This window comes from Bufo gargarizans, chromosome 10, assembly GCF_014858855.1.
Source record: "Bufo gargarizans isolate SCDJY-AF-19 chromosome 10, ASM1485885v1, whole genome shotgun sequence".
NCBI lineage: Eukaryota > Metazoa > Chordata > Amphibia > Anura > Bufonidae > Bufo > Bufo gargarizans.
In genome coordinates this window covers 89,577,499-89,599,904 of record NC_058089.1, presented here as the reverse complement: position 1 = coordinate 89,599,904, position 22,406 = coordinate 89,577,499, and the positions used below count along the sequence as shown (strand labels likewise).

Sequence of the window (22,406 nt, the reverse complement as noted above, 5' to 3'; positions counted from 1 at the left end):
GCACTCCGTTCTGTCCAGTTACATTTTGTCCCCATTGACAATAAATGGGGACAAAACTGAAGCATTTGTTTCCGGTATTGAGACCCTATGACGGATCTCAATACCGGGAAATAGAAACGCTACTATATGTATTCTGACACCCAGTCTCTGTGTCAGGTCTACCCAGAGAGTAAGCCTCAAACTAATACTGGTAAGCTGGGAACGCTTTTAGGGAATATAAAACTTAGCTTTTACTTCGTTTTACAGATAAAATAAGATGAAAAAGGTGCTCAAAGAAGTATAATATATAACGGAGGCTCAGATAGGGTACCGTTTGGTGAGGCTAAAGGGGTCAAACGAAGCTCACAGGTCTCAGTGGTGGTGTGAACTCCACATTGCAGCAATATAGCAAAGTGCCTAAGTACACTATCCCTCATAGACCCTAGTCTGTTGATGGGGAATACCTAAATGGCTGCAATCGGAGCACCCGCCCTAAAAAGAGCGTCCCCCAGCCTCTGGAACCTCGGACCTATGTAATCCACCCTAACATAGAATAACCCCTAATGACCCCAACTCGTTTCGCCGGTCATCCGGCTCATCAGGGAGCAGTGCTGTGGGTCAGTGCATTACTGTGAACACTGCCCGCCACTTCCTTTAAAGGTGAAACGCTTTGGGGCCTTTAGGGGTTAGTCTATGTTAATTTTGTGTTTAGGAAGCAAAGGAACAATAAAAAAAATAGTGCAAAGGTGTCCATAGACTGATGTTACTATCCATTCTTTTTATATGTCAGCTTTTCCACTTGCTAGTTTTGCCGGACAAATATTGGGTCTCATTTACCAAGGATTTGCGTTTCACATGCTAGTCTTAATAAAAAGCCTGCTGAAGTAAGATGTGACCAATTTACAGTGCCTTGCAAAAGTATTCACCTTGACTTTTTTTCGTGTTTTGGTGCCTCACAACCTGGAATTAAGGGTCAATTCAGACGTCAGTAGTGCATTGCGGATACGCAAATTGCAGATCCACAATACACCCGGCCGGCACCCCCATAGAACTGCCTATTCTTGTCCGTAATTGCGGACAAGAATAGGATATGTCCTATTTTTTTCCACAGCCGCGGACCGAAAGATCGGCGGCGCACTCCGGAAATGCGGATGCAGAGAGCACATAGTGTGCTCTCCGCATCCATTCCGTCCCCATAGAGAATGAATGGGTCCGCACCCCGTTCCGCAATTTGCAGAAGGGATGCGGACCCATTATACGGACGTGTGAATGGAGGCTAAAATGGATTGTTTGAGGGTTTGCATCATTTAATTTACAGACCATGCCCACAACTTTAAAGATGTTTTTTTTATTTATTGTGAAGCAAACAACAAATAGGACAAAATAACAGAAAAAGTCAATGTGCATAACTATTCACCCCCCTAAAGTCAATACTTTGTAGAGCCACCTTTTGCGGCAATCACAGCTCCAAGTCGCTTTGGATAAGTCTCTATGAGCTTGCCACATCTTACCACTGGGATTTTTGCTCATTCCTCCTTGCAAAACTGCTCCAGCTCCTTCAGGTTGGATGTTTGCGCTTGTGAACAGCAATCTAAGTCTGACCACAGATTCTCTATTGGATTGAGATCTGGGCTTTGACTAGGCCATTCCAACACATTTACATGTTTCTCCTTAAACCACTCAAGTGTTGCTTTAGCAGTGTGTTTGGGGTCATTGTCCTGCTGGAAGGTGAACCTCCGTCCTAGCCTCAGATCACGCACAGAGTGGTACAGGTTTTGCTCAAGAATATCCCTGTATTTAGCACCATCCATCTTTCCCTCAACTCTGACCAGTTTCCCAGTCCCACCCCACCAGCATGATGCTGCCACCACCATGTTTCACTGTGGGGATGGTGTTCTTTGGGTGATGTGCTGTGTTGGGTTTGCGCCAGACACAGCGTTTTCTTTGATGGCTGAAAAGTTCAATTTTGGTCTCATCAGACCAGAGCACCTTCCTCCATACATTTTGGGAGTCTCCCACATGCCTTTTCGCAAACTCACAATGTGCTTTTTTGTTTTTAGCTGAAAATAATGGCTTTCTTCTGGCCACTCCACCAAAAAGCCCAACTCTATGGAGCGTACGGCTTATTGTTGTCCTATGTACAGATACTCCAGTCTCTGCTGTGGAACTCTGCAGATCCTCCATGGTTACCTTAGGTCTCTGTGCTGACTCTCTGATTAATGCCCTCCTTGCCCGGTCCGTGAGTTTTGGTGGGCGGCCGTCTCTTGGCAGGTTTGCTATTGTGCCATGTTCTTTCCATTTGGTTATGATCAATTTTATGGTGCTCCTCTGGGTCTTTTCAAAAAAGGTGTGTATATGCAATGACAGATCATGTGACACTTAGATTGCACAAAGGTGGAGCATCATTTCACGAATTATCTTCGTAATTGGTAATTGGTTGCACCAGAGCTTTTTTGGGCTTCCTAACAAAGAGGGAGAATACATATGCACATGCCAATTTTCTGTTTTCTATTTCTAAACAATAGTTTTTTTTATATATTTTTCTTATTTCACTTCACCAACTTAGACTATTGTGTCTGATCCATCACATAAAATTCAGATTAACAAAACATTGAATTTAAGGCTGTAATGTAACAAAATACGAAAAAAGTCAATACTTTTGCAAGACACTTGTATGGAAAGATGCAGGCCTCTTAATAAATGTATCTCATCAGTGACCTCCAGAAACTAAAAAACTCATGCCAGCAGAAGCTGGTGTAGATATTAATATTGAATGTGTCGGACAGTGGTGTCCTTGTCCTTTTTACTAAGCTCCACCTATTTTATAAAAAGCGGCAAAGGCAGCAGAGAAAGGCAAAAAAAGGAAGATATTGTTGCCCGAAATGCTATTTGCACATAAATTTGCAACTTTTGTAAGCCAAAAATCTGTCATACAGCCGTTGTAAATGACCTCTATTGTATCTTGTGGGGGCAATTAGGTATGCATGTTTTAAAAGGATCAATGTGGTATTTCTAATCAGAACAATTCGGACTATCTTTAGCGGAGACAGCAGACTAAACTTACTATGTTATGTATGAGAATGGTAATATAGGATCAATTTTAGTGCTGATGATGACAAGACAGGCAGCTGAACAGGGAAAGTAAGCCGTAAAAAGAGAGTTTAGACCAAAAAGAACGTTCATGCACTCTTAGTACCTGAGGCAGTGCACCAAGAAAATGAAGAAAGATTCCTGAAAGTACTGATGGTCCTGTGTCTGGAAATAATACAGTGAATGATCAACAGCCATGCAGGTTTATGGAACTCATAAAGTTCAGACTGCAGGCAATGAAATACAGTCTTCAAACCAGAAATGATGCATAAAAACTAATCAGATTCTCAGAATACAATGTTCTATTTCCAATACATCCCTCATGCAAATAGAAATAATATCTTTATACCTGAGTATCACCAGATGGAGTTTACTCACATCCTACGGACTACACTTTCTATGACATGCAATGGAAGAGCCTCATATTAATAAAAAGCATGTCCTGAAGCAGAACGAGGAACATCATGAAGATCTAATGTGCATGTTCTGAAAGAAAGTGCAGCATGTTTTAAGAGGAGACAGCAGAAACCAGTTTCAGATGTCAGACCTAATTGATCAAATTAGATCAAATGCAGATGGAAGATGCAATCATCTCCTTGAGGACCAAGCTAAGTTTGTTGAATAATACCTGTTAGGCCTTGTTCACATGTCAGTCTTTTGATCAGTTATTTCCATCAGTTATTGCGAGCCAAAACCAGGTGCCGGTCATAAATACACAACAGTTGAAGATCTTTTCATTATACCTTATCAATGTGTGGCCTCCACTCCTGGTTTTGGCTCACAAAAACTGATGGAAATAACTGATGTGTGAACAAGGCCTTAGAAATGTATCGTGTTTAGAGATAAGCAAAATGATTCTATAGAATCGGAATTCGACCCAAATTTTGGGAAAAGTTTGGATTATTTAGATTTTATTCAAGAGAATTTGTGGAGAGAGATTCAAGTTGTGTTATGTTGGTGACTTTCCCTATTGCATTTTTTGCTTTCTCTGATATGTGAGCTTGTGTGGCTCCTAGTTCAAAGCTTAGTGCAGGGGTACCCTGACCATAGACCCTACACCCTCCGGGTGAGCCGATCTCCAGGGGGCCTTCTTTTGGCTGCCAGCTGGGTACATAGCAACCTTATGCTGATTGTTAATTAAGCCTGGGAACGTCAGGTACTTGTTGGGCGGTATTTTGTGCTGCACTGTGGTATTTGGTTCTGCTGGGGTGGTATTGTGTGCTGCATTATTGCATTGCTGACCCCACCTATTTGAATTGTCTCTGCCTACCTTTGTTTGCTCACCTCTCGTCTATTTAGACCCTCTTACAAAATGGGGCCACTTTTAGTTTTTTCCAGTGCCCAATTCATCCCTGGCTTAGTGGGTGTTCCTGGTGGTCCAATATGACCCTATATTCACAATCCACTATTTTTTTTATTAATTTTCTAAGCTGCCTTTATATTCATTTCTATTATGCTTTATGAATAATGCATACTATGCATTTATATTATTTTAAGGAAGAACATCCCACTAATATTTTCTTTTACGCTATTCACAAATCACCCCTTTACTATTAACACTGTGATCAATAATGTTATATCTTCCTGCTCCCCAGGGGCAAAGCCACTGTAAAACTTTCTCTCCTTCTCTAGATCTCCAGTGGTCTGGACCCAGCAGCTTCCCTCTTCTCCTGCTCAGTGGACACAGCCATCTGAGTAGCACTGCTCCATCCACTCCACACAGGCTGAGGGCTGCTTCCTGATAGCACCCTGTCATTCTTACCATAGGGCATGCAAGCTTCATCTGGTTCTTAAAGGGCCAGTGCTCACTTCATCTTTCCTAGCCTATGGTTATCTATCCACCCCTGGTTATTTAAAGAACCTTCCCCTTGTTGTCTAGCTTTCTTCAAAGGTGTACTATTTGCTTTCCTGTATACTGACTTCTGCCTGCCTCCGAATTTGACCCTAAACTGCCTGACCTGACTTCTGCCTGGTCTTGGTACTGACCCTGAGCTGCCTGCCCTAACCCTCAGACTGTTTTTGGATTGCACAAACTCAGCGCTGTCTTTGGCTTGTCCCTGATTATGGTTTTGCTTGATTCCTTAGTATTTCACACCAGTGTCTCTTGATCTTAGTTGGTCAGCAGTCTAATGAACAGAGACCATGTAGTTTACCTGCAGCAGAGTCCAGATCCCTGTATAAGTGTTAAGGGGTTAACCAAGCCCAAAAATATAAAAATCACAATATGGATTCTACTACATATGCAGCATAGAAATTATAGGATACGTTTTTTTTCCCACCCATCACATGTTGTCCTCTACCCTCTTCACTCAGCTTTCTGCCCACAGTATCTCCTGCCTACTTCATCCCCTGCCACTTACAACACTTAACGCCATTTCCAAACTATGCGCCCTATTTATTTATTCCATACCATTCGCGCATGCGCTGTACAAGTCAAAGATGTCGAGGGGGAGCACCCTCTAGCAGTGGGTGGAACAGCCAGTGGTTGACGGCAGGGGCGTATTGAGGGGGGGGGGGTGTCGCTGTACATGTGCCCCAGACACAGGGGCTGTCCACAACCTGCTTCACTGTTCTGCTGGTCTCCGGCGTTCCCCAGCAGCCGCACATAAAAGATGAAAGCCCTCGAATCAGCCTCCTGCACAGCCAGCAGTGCAATGTGCATTGTGCTGCTGCTGGAAACGCTGGGTGTGCCGATCATCAGGGAAACAGGTAAGTATATATGTCTGGCAAAAGGTGGACATAACTACAGCGAAGGGGCACAAAGGTGGGCATAACTACTGTGAAATGGCACAAAGGTGGGCATAACTACTGTAAATGGGCACAAAAGTGGGCATAACTACTATGAAATGGCACAAAGGTGGGCATAACTACTGTGAAGGGGCACAGAAGTGGGCATAACTACTGTGAAATCGCACAAAGATGGGCATAACTACTGTAAAGGGGCACAAAGTGGGCATAACTACTGTGAAATGGCACAAAGGTGGGCATAACTACTGTGAAGGGGCACAAAAGTGGGCATAACTACTGTGAAATGGCACAAAGGTGAATATAACTACTGTAAAGGGGCAAAAAGGTGGGCATAACTACTGTGAAGGGGCACAAAGCTCAGCAAAACTATTGTGAAGGGGCCACAAGATGGGCATAACTACTGTGAAAGGGCCACAAGTTGGGTATAACTACTGTGAAGGGGCCACAAGGAGGAAATAACTACTGTGAAGGGGCCACAAGGAGGAAATAACTACTGTGAAGGGTTTGCAAGGGGGACATAGCTACTGTGAGAGGGCGCAATGTGGGCAAAACTGCAGTGAGGGGGTACAATGTGGGCATTTCTGCTGTAAAAGAGGCACAATATGGACATTAGTACTATGAGGGGCCACAATGTGGGCATAACTACAATGAAGGGCACAATGTGGGTATAACTACTGTGAGGGGCACAATGTGGGCATTAGTACTGTATTAGCACTAAGAGGAAAGCAATACCCTAGATTACCCGGTTATACATTGGGATAGCTCTGTCATACAGAGCAGTACAGCGCAACCTGCTGGGAATTTCACAGGGGCAGTTACCATCCCTTCCTTATGTGATTAATCTTTTTGCTTTATCACCGCAGCGACCTTGTTCCGCACGCAAGTGAAACCCTGGATGCGGTAGAACCAGCTGGTCCTATCATTTATTGAAAGGTGTATTGCTACTACAGTGTACCCTATGATAGATTTTATTAGATAGGTAGGCGAGTATAGTTATACACTGGGCAGAGTTAGAGGAGTGGCTTAATGTAAAAAAAAAATTGTTAAAAAAACAGAACTTTTCCTTCTTTATGTAAGTTTGAGTGGCAAGTGTGTGGGATGGGGGTGCGATGCTGAATCCTTGTCCCTGGTGCTGGAAAGCCTAGCTACACCTTTGCTTGATGGGGATAAGTCATAAGGGGTGTGTTGTAACAGCGCTGGTAATGTTATTTCTACATCAACGCAGGAGATCAAAAGTGTATGTTTTCAAGGAAAGCTGGGAGGTGCATCACGCAACCGAAGTTGAGAGTGGGTAAATGCTGCACATTTTAAAAACGCAAGGTCTCGAATAACTTCTTTGAAGGGTGAAGACTAGGAGGCCACTAAGATAACACCCTTAGGAGCAGCCCCAAGTCAAATGTTTTTAGTAGACAAAGCAGATCCGCATTTGTAACAAAAAAGTGAAAGTGCCAAAAACTACACCTGGAACTAAACCTTAATGTACAAATCTCTTGCCTAACAAATCTACACAAATTCAACATAAAAAGCAATAGGTCCGCAAAACAACAATTTCCCAGCCACATGGGCACTGTAAATCAGGAATTCTGCAATAAACCTTGCGTAGTAAGCATGACAAAGTCATTCACATCTAATTCTTTTGTCCTTTGTCTAAGATTTAGCCGAGCCTTTGACTTGGAGCTTGAGAAGGGATATGCAGTGTATTCTTACATTATGAAGACATTGTGCAGGGATAGCTCAAAACCTTTGAGCCTCCAGACTAATTAGAAGCTGTGCTTTGAACAACTGATTTAATGGTTTTCAACATGTATTAAAACTTTCAGTCCATTTTTCTAATTCCTATATGGAATCTGAAGTATCCAAAAAGACCAAAGACCAAAAAGCAACTGAATACCCCCAGGAGGCTGAAATACGAGGTGAGAATCCATGGAAACAACTAGTGGATGAGAAATTCAGTGGACACACTTCATATTAGAATTCTGCAGCCGAACTTCAAATACAGTTCAATCTACAGCTGGCTTCTGTGTATGAAGACAAATCTCTTATCCTCGTAGCCACCAGTAATTATCTATTTGTCCTTTCCTGCAGATTTCAAGATCTCTGAAAAGTTCTAGAACTTTTTTAATTATATCATTTATTTCCTGAGAACAGAATGTTGCCTTAAAGAGGACCTTTCACCGATTATGACACTGTGAACTAAGTATACAGACATGTAGAGCGGCGCCCGGGGATCTCACTGCACTTACTGTTATCCTCGGGCGCCGCTCCGTTCTCCCACTATGCCCTCCGGTATCTCCGGTCACAAAGTTATGGTAGGCGGAGTCTGCCCTTGTTCTTCTGTAGCGCTGGCCAATTGCATTGCAGAGCTCACAGCCTGGGAGAAAAAACCCTCCCAGGCTGTGAGCTCTGCGCTGCGATTGGCCAGCGCTAGAGCAGAACAAGGGCAGACTCCGCCTGACATAAAGTGACTGAAATCTCTGCCTACTATAACTTAGTGGCCGGAGATACCGGAGAGAATAGCGGGAGAACGGAGCGGCGCCCAGGGATAAGAGTAAGTGCAGTGAGATCCCCGGGCGCCGCTCTACATGTCTGTATTCTTAGTTCACAGTGTCATAATCGGTAAAAGGTCCTCTTTAAATGGGTGGTGCAAGAATGGAGGGGAGGAGGGTTGGCAATAATCCTACTTGGCCAGACCTGTAAAGGGAAGCTTACTTGCCTTCCGGTGCTGGCTCCCCGCTTTTTCTCCTCCAGGCCTGCCATGCTCCGCTTGGCTCCCTCGATAAAAACATCCGGTTTGATGCTGCCAATCATTGGCTGCAGCGGTAACCAGATCCCCTTACATCATGTGACCATTTGTCATGACAAAATGGGAGCTGGTCACCACCCTGGGCAGTGATTGGCTGCAGGTGGCATCAAACTGGATGTTTGCATCGAGGGCGACCAGTGGGCAATTGCAGGCAAGAAGGAGAAGGAATAGGGACAGGGGTGCACCTAGCCTTTCTGCTGCCTGAGGTGAACATTGAAATGGTGCCCCCCCCCCAGCCCTACTGAAAGGCATACTGTGATACACATGAATATAGAGAGATGAGCACTTCCACAATTGAAGCGCTCATTTCTCATGGCCCTGCCATTGCACCCTCTTGTCTCTAGGTCTCTCCGCCCCACCTGGCTTATTGGAGGTGCACCCTTGAGTGGGGAGGCGGCACTGGGAAGCAGGTCTCAACAAGGGGAGGGCGGTTGCAAAAAAACTATCTTGCCCAAGCTGGACATCAATATTACATAAGAACAGGGTTCCTGTGTCCTCCACATGAATGGAGAAGTGGTCCAACATGTACCCTGCTGCTCGATTCTTCTCTACAGGACTTCTGAGTACAGTACTTGAATATCTCCCACAGTTCTATATACAGGTAGAATGAATGCAGCAATGCACAAGCTCAACCGCCAGTCCACTCTTACAGAGAGACACAGGACACACATTATTGTGATCAGTGGGGGTCGAAGTGGTCAGACCCCCACTATTAAGACACTTAGCCCATACCCTGTGAATAGTGGATAAGTGTAAATCTTGGGACAATGGGACAACCTCTTTTAGTCTAAATTAGCTAACACAGGTTGTTATCTCAATCAGCAAGCCCTCTTTCAGTTGTTTAATATGTCTATTTTACTAATATGAAGGTATATATCATGTGAATAATGGCAGTACGCTCAGGATGAAGACAAGCTCCGTCAGCCCCCTCCTTCCCATCCATGTCCCATTTATAATACTAGTGTCTTCCTACATGGCAGAGGGACCTGTAGGCTCCCTCAGCCCCCAGGGTCTTGAAGTCACTGTTAACACTGCACCTTCTATACTGCAGGTATCCCTATCCTAACTGACAAGAAATAGCTTCATTCACAGGGTCACGGGTGCTTCTCGCTATGAAAAGTGAAATGATGAAGCCCTCCACAAATACGGAAATGCACAGATGGACTGTTTGTCTACTTGCCTCCAGGCAGTTAGCGAAGGGTGGCAAGGTCTCACCTTGACTCAGCATCAGATACTGAATTCACGACTTATTCCTTTAGGCAACAAGGTCATAGTTTTGAAACATAAGACCTCATGATGGTAACCACTTAGCATGGAGTAATAAAAAATATTCTCTGATGTCATGTGGCATCTCCATCAACCTGCAGAGATCCAGTGATGTAAAAAAAAAAAGCCTCCGGATAGGTAGCTACACAAACTTTGGGTGGTCCACAGCAAGCACAACTGGCTGACCTGTTACATGTGCACTTGGCAGATGAAGGCATCTGTATTGGTCCCATGTTCATGTGTGTCCGCATTGCTGAGAAAAATGAAGTTTTAATATATACAAATAAAGCTCTAGGAGCAATTGTGGCAACCTTTGCACTTTGATTGACTGGGCCAAACAGTGAAAACATCATAAATCCTGGCCCTGTACAGAGGGTGCAGCAGTTGAAGAGAGAGCAGAGCCTCTAGGTGTAAGGCAATGGTTGCTCCTAGAGGATTATTTGCATATATTAAAACATCCTTTTTCTCAGCAATACGGGCACATATGAACATGGGACCAACACAGATGCTGTCAGTTGCCAAGTGCCCATGTAACAGGTCAGCCGGTGTCATAGGCACAAATCTGCTGATAGAGACCCTTTAATGGAAAATGGATTGTTTCCCCTTTTACAACACGTTTAAAGCATAGCTGCGTATACTGTGTCCATAGTCTACAGCTGTAATGGTAACCTCCGGCACTCCACCTGTGGTAAAACTACAACTCCCACACTTGCTTGGCTAATCTCAGAACTCCATAGAAATGAATGGAGCATGCTGGGAGTCGTAGTTTAACTACAGCTGGTGTGCCGGAGGTTAGCCTTCACTGGTCTACAGTCTAATTGTGCTCATTCAGTCATTAACCAAAAATGGGCATATCATAAGGCCTCATGCACACATACGTGGACCACGGTCCATGAAAACCCGTCCTGCTGAGTGCAGGAGCGCACGGCATCATTGGTTGTTATGACGCCGTGTGCTTCGTGCTGCCGCCGCTGTACAGTAATACACTTGTATGATCTATATGAGTGTATTACTGTACAGCGGCAGCAGCACAAAGCACACGGCATCATAGCGACCAATGACGCCGTGCACTCCTGCACTCAGCAGGACGGGTTTTCACGGACTGTGGTCCACGTATGTGTGCATGAGACCTTAGTCTACAGCTAGTATTACAGTTAGTATTATCTGGCCATCGTCATCCTCCGAGGGCCTACTAGGAGGTGCTAGCCGAGGTTCGAGGACAGGGAGTCCCCACCATTAGGGGCCGTCCCTGGGCTGAGGTGTAGATTAGGGTACGAGTGTAGGGATATTCTCTCCCCCCTCTCCCCCCCCTTATCCAGTAGTGGCCAGTTAGCTGGTGGTATACTGACCATAGTGATTCATGTATGTCTGTCCTTTATGTTAATATATCAATAAATATAAATCCTTGTGAGGGTTAATTTTTCTGCTGGAACTATTACTTTATTTTTTGACCCATTATAAACCTATATCTTTACCCGCTGGAATTAATATTATCTTAAAATGGTTTTCCACGTTGGGCAATCTCTTTTTGTGAGTCCCCTGACCATAATCTGATCATAGAATGACCTGCTGCAGTTTTCAATTGTCATTTGGAAGGGGAAGGGGGAAGACATAACTGTGAGGGTTCAATTTCTCTGTAGCGCCACTGCAGGAAAGGTGAAGTATTACACATTGTCTACTTTGTAGCACTTCTTCCTTTCTAGCAAACTGTTAACGTTCCTCAACGTGCCACCTTGTTCTGTTAACTCACAATTCCAGGCCATTCGCAAATACACTGAAGAGCAAAAGGGTAAGGCCTCATGCACATGGCCGTTGTGCATTGGGGACCGCAATTTTCGGTCGACTTACAACTTGACAGGGTCCGTGATCCGTCCGCACCGCAAAAAAATAGAACATGTTTTATTTTTTTGTGGTGTGGCGGAACGGACACAAACACCACAGAAGGTTCCGTGCCTCCCTTCCATACCAAAGCTCCGGATTGAGGCCGTGTGCATGAGGACAATGTTTTGAGCTTTTGACTTTCAGGCTCCATATCTCACCATCCACTACAGCTTTGAACATGAGACTGCCATCATTTTATAGATAATTAATTATCTTGGCTATTTCATACATATGTTGGGCTTGCAACAATTTAGCATATGATTAGTTATGCAGATTTTTGTCATGTAACTGCATTGTTACTGTTTTGCTCCTAAAATTCGAAATTTTAATTATTTTGTAAATTCCCCTTTGGCTTTCAACACTTTCTGAATCCTTCTGGGCATGCTCTCGATAAGATTCTTGAACAAATTCTGTTCCCAGGTCTCTTCTACACATTCCCAATGTTGGTGCATACTGGTCGACTGGGCACGAATACAGCTTTTTCTTCAACTCTACCCAAAAGTGTTTGATTGGTTTGAGGTCTGGGGATTGTGGGAGCTAATCCAGCACCTCTACTTTATTGTCACTGAACCATTTCTTTGCCAATCTTGACATATGCTTTGGGTTATTGTCTTACTGGAACACTATGTCATCCATTTCATACCCATATAGTACTCTAGTGTGCGAAGTAAACCGTCTTGTAGGATACTCACATATAGCTCAGCATTGAGACCACCATGGATCCTGGTCAAGTATCCAATGCCTTTGGCTGTGAAACAACCCCATATCATCAGGCTTCCTCCACCAAACTTGACAGTTCCTTCAATTTCTCGTTCTGTTAGCCCCCTTTTCCCTTGTTTCTTCCAGACCCATTTGCACCCATCAAAGCCCAGTCTATTGACTTTTGTCTCATCGCTCCAAATCACCAGTTTCCAATCTTCTACTGTCCAGTGTTCGTACTTTTTTTTTTACAAACTTGAGCCGACGCTTCTTATGACGAGATTGAAGTCGAGGCTTCTTCACCTTTTTTTGGGTCACCATTGCAGACTTGTCTAATGTGTATCGCACAGTGCTTGCATGGATGTCTGTGATCTCACTATTACAAAGCATACGAACCACCTCCACTGCCACGTTTGTCATGCCAGAACTGATAGACCTTGTGATGAGCCGACTTGTTGACTCCAATATCTTGCCTGGACATTCACCTCTTGGCTTTGAAATGGATGGAACGCAGGGGCGTAGCTATAGGGGGTTCAGAGGTAGCAGTCGCTACCGGGCCCAGGAGCCTGAGGGGCCCCAAAGACCCTTGTACCACATGAGAAGACACCTGTTTTATAGAAGGTGCATGCTGGTCAAGTTACACCTCTGGCTGGAGGAAAGGTGTTAGGCAGTGGCGTAACTACCGGGGAAGCGGCTGCTTCGGGGCCCGGGCTGACAAGGGGCCCGGCGCCTGACAGCGTGTCATTTAAGTTTAATCTTTTTTATTTATTTGCAAATTACCTTCCTAACGTGCCCAAGAGGTTGTCCCTCTGGCCGTTTGTGCCCAGCCGCGCCCATTATCGCCAAGCCCACCACCGCCCCGCTGTTAATTATTCACTGCTGTCCTCGTCTTTTTTTTTTTTCTAAGTGTGCCGTAGTCTTGCGCATGCGCTGATGTTACTCACGTCCGGGCCCATGCGGTGTCCTGGCAGCAACCTCAAGTAGTGTAATCACGCATGCGCCAGCTTTCTCCGCTTTCTGGCGCATGCGCGATTACATTACTTGAGGCTGCTGCCAGGACACCGCGCGGGCCCGCACGTGAGTAACATCGGCGCATACGCTAGACTACGGCACACTTAGAAAAAAAAGACGAGGACAGCAGTGAATAATTAATAGCGGGCATGTTAGGAAGGTAATTTGCATATAAAAAAAAGATTTTTATAAAATATAAAAAAGAACAGGTGGGGGTAAAAATAGTATATCAAAAATTGGGCGGGGGGCTGGGGGGGCTCATACAAAAATTTGCTGTGGGGCCCAGGCACTTCTAGTTACGCCCCTGGTGTTAGGTCAAGCATTTGGCATGGTGGGGGTGCATTTTTTAATTTTTGCCTCAGGAAGCAGGAAGGCAATGTGCTTCCCTGCCCCTGGCCACAAAGCAATGAGGGATGGGGGCCCAAAGCTAAACTCTTGCACCAGGGCTCATGAAACTTTAGCTACGCCCCTGGATGGATTCTTCCAACTGTTATGGCACTCACATGGTGCAGTTTGGCAATTTCCATGGCTATTGATGAGCTAAATGATGCTGTTTCTCTTTTCTTGAGAGATCTTCTTCATGGCTGCTCCTGGATTTGAACCAGTGACCAGGGAATCAGCCTAATAACACACTGAGCTATTAGGGAATGTGAGAACAGGTTGCAATTTGTAGCATCCAAAAAGAAAAAAATTGTTCCACTAAAAGCAGCAAAACAGTAACAATGCAGTTAACGTGATAAGAATCTGCATAACTAATCATATGCTAAATAGTTACAAATTTAATTTATGTATCAGACAGCTAAGATGATTATCTATTAAATGATGGTAGTCTCACATGTGAAGATGGTAAGATATGGAGCCTGAAAGTCAAAAGTTCAAAACCCTTTTGCTTTTTAGTATATGTCTCCTAAAGCAGACAGAAGGCAATCTAAACTTACCTGTAACAGTTGTTATCGAATTTATTATAGCTGGCAAAGGCAATGAGAACTCCAAACCCCGCTCCAAGCGAATAGAATATTTGTGTTGCGGCATCTATCCATACCTAAACCAAAAACAAAGAAGTCTTTAAAGGGACACACACTACTATCAATTTTTTTTAAAATCATACATTAACAGCCTATGTGTGAATATTCTATGTAACTGTTTATTTATTTACACAAAAAAAACAGGTAGATGGCTTTTTTTTTTTTTGCACTTCATGTCTTCTACTTCCTGTCCTGGCTATTTAACTTCCTCCTTAGTTTGGACTTTTAGTACAGCAGGCGGCCTCGCTTGACTTTATCAGTCAGACCATTCACTGCGACCCGAGAGGGAAAATGGATGAGTGACTCAATTAGAGCATCACACATTACACTGATAAGTGCAGTGGACTTCTTTATTTAGGCCGGTGAAGTCAACAATAGAGCTGTCATACTGTTAAGGGCTTATATTTTGCAGGACAAGTTGTACTTTCTAATGCCACCATTTAATGTCATACAATGTAGTGGGAAGCGGGAAAACGATTACAATGATACCACCTATGTATAGATTTTCTATGTCTAAATAATGTAAAAATAAATTTAAACTTTGAAAAAAATATTTTTTTTTTACATTACCATATTTTGACCCCCATAACTTTTTTATTGTTATATCTACTGAGTTGTGTGGAGGTAAATTTTTTTTGAACAATCTGTAGTTTTTATTTATACCATTTTGAAGTATGTGATTTTTTAATCACATTTTAAAAAAATTTTTGGGGTAAGATAAGCAATGAACAAATGGCAAGTTGGCCATTTTGACCCTTTTTTCCATTATGACATTCGCCATATTGGAAAAATATTTTTATAATTTAATAGAACGGGCATTTTTGGTCGTGGTGATACCCATGATGTTTATATTTTTTGTTAATTATGTATTTTGTTTTTTATTCTACGGAAAGGGGGGTAATTTAACCACTTCAGCCCCCCTAATGACCAGACCACTTTGTACAATTCTGCACTACAATACTTTCACGGTTTATTGCTCGGTCATACAACTTACCACCCAAATAAATTTTACCTCCTTTCCTTCTCACTAATAGAGCTTTCATTTGGTGGTATTTCATTGCTGCTGACATTTTTACTTTTTTTGATATTAATCAAAATTTACCAAAATTTTTGCAAAAAAAGGGCATTTTTCACTTTCTGTTGTAAAATTTTTCAAATAAAACTAGATTTCTATATAAATTTAAATGTCTTTGATAAAAAAAAATGCAATAAGTGTATATTTACTGGTTTGGGTAAAAGTTATAGCGTTTACAAACTATGGTGCAAAAAAAGAAATTTACGCACTTTGACTTTCTGAGCACCTGTCATGTTTCCTGAGGTTCTACAATGCCCAGACAGTAGAAACACCCCACAAATGACCCCATTTCGGAAAGTAGACACCCTAAGGTATTCGCTGATGGGCATAGTGAGTTCATGGAAGTTTTTATTTTTTGTCACAAGTTAGCGGAAAATGTTTTATTTATTTTTTCTTACAAAGTCTCATATTCCACTAACTTGTGACAAAAAATAACATTTTACATGAACTCACCATACCCCTCACGGAATACCTTGGGGTGTCTTCTTTCCAAAATGGGGTCACATGTGGGGTATTTAAACTGCCCTTGCATTTTAGGGGCCCTAAAGCGTGAGAAGTAGTTTGGAATCCAAATGCGTAAAAATGCCCTGTGAAATCCTAAAAGTACTCATTGGAATTTGGGCCCCTTTGCGCACCTAGGCTGCAAAAAAGTGTCGCACATGTGGTATCGCCGTATTCAGGAGAAGTAGGGCAATGTGTTTTGGGGTGTATTTTTACATATACCCATGCTGGGTGAGAGAAATATCTCTGTAAAAGACAACTTTCCCATTTTCTTATACAAAGTTGTCATTTTACAGAGATATTTCTATCCCCCAGCATGGGTATATGTAAAAATACACCCCAAACCACTTTGCCCTACTATTTCCGAGTACGGTGATACCACATGTGTGACACTTTTTTGCAGCCAAGATGCGCAAAGGGGCCCAAATTCCAATGAGTACCTTTAGGATTTCACAGGGCATTTTTACGCATTTGGATTTCGTGATGGGTATGGGGAGTTCATGTAAGATTTTATTTTTTGTCACAAGTTAGTGGAATCTATTTCCGCTAACTTGTGCCAAAAAAAAAATAAGATCTTCTATGAACTCGCCATGCCCCTCAAAAGTGATCTTTATAGCGCTGCAGCGATTTTACTGTGTTTTTGCAGGATCAGAAAAAAAAAATTCTGTCACTGCGGTGGGGCGGACTGAACGCAAGTGTGCGCACAAGATCAGGCCTGATCGGGCGAACACTGCGTTTTCTGTAGAGCCTATAGAACATGTCCTATTCTTGTCCGCAATTGCGGACAAGAAAAGGCATTTTCTATATAGTTCTGGCAATGTGCGGATCCGCAAAATGTGGAAAGCACATTGCCGGTGTCCATGTTTTGCGGATCCGCGGATCCGCAAAACACATACGGACGTCTGAATGGAGCCTTACAGGGGGGTGATCAATGACAGGGGGGTGGTCAGGGAGTCTATATGGGGTGATCAGGGGTTAATAAGGGGTTAATAAGTGACAGCAGTGGCGTTGCGAGGGGGGTGCGGGGGGTGCGGGCCGCACCGGGTGACACCAGTCTGATGGGGTGTCACCCGCCGGCCGCCGGAGTTCTTGACTGATCCGAGCCGTTTTGAAACGGCTCAGCTCAGTCACACAGAAAATGCAGAGACGCTGGCAGCAGGGAGCCTGAGGGAGGGACGGGGAGGAGCGTAATATGAGCTTAGAGTGAAAGCTGCTTCTGCCAGCCCCACCCCTCCCCGCCCACCAACCAATCACCGACCAGAGCTGAGGGGGCAAGGCAAGCACAGCACACCAGCAGCTCTCTGAATCGAGTCGTCTGAGTCACACAAGTAAGTGCAGGGAGTCTAAGAATAGAAAGGAATCGAATGAGTCACAAGTTAAAAGAATCTAAAGATCCGACTTAGTTTGTGACTCATTCGATTCTTTGAGTTAAAGGAGCTGTGAGTCAGGCTGTAGAACAGGTTACATCACACTGAGGCTGAGGCTGTCTGGCTGCTTTTGTTGAAGCAGTGATAAGATTAACCCTAAGTTCACACCTGAGCGTTTTACAGCGCGTTCCTACGCGCTGTAAAACGCTCAACAACGAGAAACCAATGATTCCCTATGGGAATGGTTCTCACCTGGGCGTTTTACAGCGCGTACGATCACGCTGTAAAATGCCCGACGATCAAACAAGTTCTTGAGCTTTTTTGGGGCATTTTGTCGCACGTTCCCGTACATAGAGATATTCGGGAACGCGCGACAATGTGTGTTCGCTTGTCTCTGTATGCGCGATTGTAAACGCCCGTACAATCGTGCATACAGAGCGCTCGTTTCAGAACGCTCAGGTCTGAACCCAGGGTCAGGGATAGGAGCAGAGAGATAAGGCTAGTTTCACACTAGCGTTCGGCTGTCCGCTCGTGAGCTCCGTTTGAAGGGGCTCACGAGCGGACCCGAACGCTTCCGTCCAGCCCTGATGCAGTCTGAATGGACGCGGATCCGCTCAGAATGCATCAGTCTGGCGGCGTTCAGCCTCCGCTCCGCTCAGCAGGCGGACACCCGAACGCTGCTTGCAGCGTTCGGGTGTCCGCCTGGCCGTGCGGAGGCGTGCGGATCCGTCCAGACTTACAATGTAAGTCAATGGGGACGGATCCGTTTGAAGATGACACCATATGGCTCAATCTTCAGGCGGATCCGTCCCCCATTGACTTTACATTGAAAGTCTGGACGGATCCGTCCGAGGCTAATTTCACACTTAGCTTTTTTTTGCCAATATAATGCAGACGGATCCGTTCTGAACGCTAGTGTGAAAGTAGCCTAAGAGAAGTGACAGATGACACAGAGTTTAGATTCCAGGTTGAATTAACCCTTTAGGATCAAATTGGCTGTCAAAAGAGATGTCACCGTTTATGTGGGAGACGGAGTGTGTTATATCTTGATCTTACTCTATGTTGAGCCCGTGAGCCATGTGCATGAGGATGAGGGATGGCTACTGCTCGTCCCCCTACAGAATCATTGTTTCTGGGCAGCAGATGACTGTGAAGACCACGGGATCTGTTGCTCAGAAGCCATGAGATTGTAAAGCTACTTTCACACTAGTTGCATGACGGATCCGACAGGCTGTTCACCCTGTCAGATCTGTCCTGCCGTTATTTCGCCCGACCACCGTTCCGTCCCCATTGACTATAATGGGGACGGGGGTGGAGCTCCGGCGCAGCACGGCAGTGCATGGCGAAAGGCTGCCGGACTAAAAGTCCTGCATGTCCAACTTTTTAGTCCGGCGGCCTCTCACCGCAAACTGCCGTGCTGGAGCTCCACCCCGTCCCCATTATAGTCAATGGGATCCGGGGACGGAGCGGTGGCAGGACGGATCCGACAGGGTGACAATCTCTCTTCAGGTTTATTAGAAAATCGTGCACAAATTGCACACTAGTTATTTTCCTGAGTGATGACTGTGGGGACTATTTTATTATCAGCCAGTGACTGTGTTACTGTAATACTGTTATCAATTCAGCACATAGCTTTCCCTGTGCATTCACATTTCACTTCACTTGGTTCATTGTACTACTGTCAGTGTCAGACTGTTGTCACTGTGGGTAACAATGCACATTGCACACCACAGTGACAGCTTCTGACTCCTGTCCTGAGTCCTCCTGTCCAGCGTCAGCCTCAGCTTCCCTTCACTAACACTATAATCAATCACTCTTCCTGATCCTGACTCATTACTAATTAGAGAGCTGAAGAGCCGACTGCACTGAGTCAGCAGCAAGTGAATCGAATGTATAGCATCTGCGCATGCGCACCGGCACCTAGAGTCTTCGGTTCACTTGTGAGTCAACTCAGCTCAGCAGTCAGTGACTCAGCAAGTGAACCGAAGATCCAATTCATGAATCGGTTCATTTGAATGAGCTGATTCAAATGAACCGATTCACCTAAAAGATCCGAACTTCCCATCACTACTCCTTACTCAGTAGCAAGGATGTCGGTCCGGCCGTCACGTGGAGAAGGGGGTGTGACTACCTGGTGAGTAGCGCCGCCGTGGCGGCACTGCAGGAGCAGCCTGCAGGCCCAGGACTGGAGTCTGGAGCTAATGGATTGGGTGGTGACTCACTCACACAGCCAGCCAGACCTGCCACTGCCGCAACTGAGGGAGGAGGAGGTGTGGTAGGTAGCGCAGAGAGCGCATATTGACTTTATATTTAGATTTAATTTAATACCCCATTATAGTATTTATTATATTTAGGGGGGGCAGGGGGTTGGGGCCTCCAGGTCCAGCCAGGGTAAAGCTTGAACAGAAGGTGGAAATGCACTTTAATGCTCCATGACTCATGGAGCATTAAAGTGCATTTCCTGGAAATGCCGCAAACTACATAATGGAGGGCAGTGTGGGGAAAAATTACTTAGTGGGGGGCAAAGTACATAATTGAGGGCAGTGTGGGGGGGCATATTACTTAAAGGGGTTTTGCACTTTGTTTAGCATCTGATCAGCGGGGGTCCGACACCCGGGACCCCCGCCGATCAGCAGTTTGAGAAGGCAGCAGCGCCGCTGGCTCAGTGACGTCCCGACTAGTATCAAATGGCCTGGGCGCGTCTAAGCTCCATTCAAGTAAACAGAGCTTAGCCCCTCCCACGCTAGTTGATACTAGTCGTGACGTCACTGGGCCAGCGGTAAACAGTGAGAAGGCCGCGGCGCTGCTGGAGCGCCGCTGCCTTCTCAAACAGCTGATTGGCGGGGATCCCACGTGTCGGACCCCTGCTGATCAGATGCTGATGATCTATCCAGAGGATAGATCATCAGTTAAAACAAAGTTCAGAACCCCTTTAATGTGGGGCAGTGTGGGGGGGCATATTACTTAATGTGGGGCAGTGTGGGGGGCATATTTTTTATGTGGGGCAGTGTGGGTTACCGCTTGGGTCGGTCGGCAGGCTCAGTGAAGGGATGTCAGCGGCGCGGCGGCGGCAGGGCGGAGCTTGATGGACGTCCCCTACGTGACTCGTCCCAGGGGGTGTGACACCATTTTCTACCGCACCGGGTGACACCAGCCCTAGCAACGCCACTGAGTGACAGGGGGGGTGTAGTGTAGTGTGGTGATTGGTGCTACTTACAGAGCTGCCTGTGTCCTCTGGTGGTCGATCCAAGCAAAAGGGACCACCAGAGGACCAGGTAGCAGGTATATTAGACGCTGTTAACAAAACAGCATCTAATATACTTTTTCAGGGTTAAAAAATCGCATCTACAGCCTGCCAGCGAATGATCGCTGCTGGCAGGCTGTAGATTAACTTCTCAGCCGTGCGTCGCTGTGAACGCGCACGCGCTTGTTCACTCGAAATCTCGGCTCTCGCGGGATGACGCACCGATGCTTCCATGAGGAATAACCCGGCCGCCCGCAGGACGCATTCCTGCGTTAGGCGGTCGGGAGAAGGTTAAACTTTCATTTTTTTTTATTTTTTATATATTTTTAACAGTTTTTTTTTACTTTTTTGTTATGATTTTGAATCTTGTATTTGAGCCTACAAAATACATTTTTTGTCTTTAATTCTGAACATTCACAGATTTTTTACATCATTTTAATATTCAGAATTGCTCATTTGTTATGTGGACCTACTACCTGCTGGCCAAAATAAGAATTGCAGCATAAATGCCCTGGGTCTCTTCAGCGAGACCTAGCACATTTAAAGCAATTACCGGCATCCTCATTGGCCGCAGAGCTTCTGGGTTTTTTACCCTTTAGATACCGTGATCTCAATTGATCATGGCATCTAAAGGCTTTAATTACCACAATCTGCCGGTTGCAGTAATTAGCCACGGGTCTCTGCTGTTTGAAACAGCGGAGACCCACCGGCCATGACACCATACATGTACGGCGCTGGTAGCTAAATGGTTAAAAAAGACTTCTCAGCTCTCCTGAAATATCTTTTTAGTAAGTACTTGTTATTCATAATAAATTCTGAATCATCTTTTCTTTGCCACGTCCCTGTTATTCCTCCTGGAAATGTATGAGCAAATTGACAACTGAGTCAATGGAGGGTGTCTCTACACACTCTGACACTGTGTGACACAAAAAGGCACTAAGGGTTTTTTCAATATTTCGTTTACAGACACAGTAATGGGTTGAATTTAACTACTTCTTGTAGGAAAGATTAGACAAAATTAGAAATATCATAGAAATTATTTTTTTTGAAGGACACTTACTGTGTATTCCTGTAGTTTTTTAAAGTCTATATGAAGGTATGAACTAATGCCTTTGAAAGAGCCAGGCAGTGTTATGCCACGTATGAGGAGTACAAATAGCACTACATATGGGAGTGTTGCTGTTATCCATACGACCTAACGAGAAATGTATAAAGGAGTTTATTAAGTCTCTTCAGGCAGAAATAAGAACAAACAAAGTAACATACATTCAATGACCACGATTAGCAATACCGATCTTCTCTGGTGGGTCTTCTGCAGGAGCTGGAGACTATTGATAAAAGAAGACCTGTCACCTGACATATCTGTTTGAGTCATTTCCTCATGAAATAACAGTTCTGGGCAATCTCCATGAGGTGTGACAAGGTTTCAAGAAACATGCAACTAGGCTGATAGGTCCTCTTTACGTCATGGTAGATATAGCATATAGATCAGGAGAATCGGTCAAATCGGTCAATGTGAGCAGCCAGGAGAATCGGTCAAATCCGCAGTGGAAATCCTGCTAGTTTCCACTACTGAAAATCCAAACCGTGTGGCTGTGGCCTAGATGTAGACAGTGTAAGGCCTAATGTGTATTTTGCGGTCTGCAAACCACAAATCCAAGAAATACAGATACTGGCCACGGCCATGCGCATATTGCTAATAGAATTGCTTATTCTT

The 22,406-nt window shown here is 44.7% G+C and overlaps 1 protein-coding gene across 1 annotated transcript in view; it reads right to left on the bottom strand.

The window, feature by feature from the left end:
- The window catches only part of SLC6A2 (solute carrier family 6 member 2), a 162,333-nt gene that overhangs the window by 43,143 nt on the left and 96,784 nt on the right, over positions 1 to 22,406 (bottom strand). Inside the window, exons 5-6 of the mRNA XM_044270290.1 lie at positions 21,750 to 21,884; positions 14,416 to 14,519 (exon numbers count right to left, since the gene is read on the bottom strand). Coding sequence (XP_044126225.1) covers positions 14,416 to 14,519; positions 21,750 to 21,884 — 239 coding nt within the window. The remainder of the gene's footprint in view (positions 1 to 14,415; positions 14,520 to 21,749; positions 21,885 to 22,406) is intronic.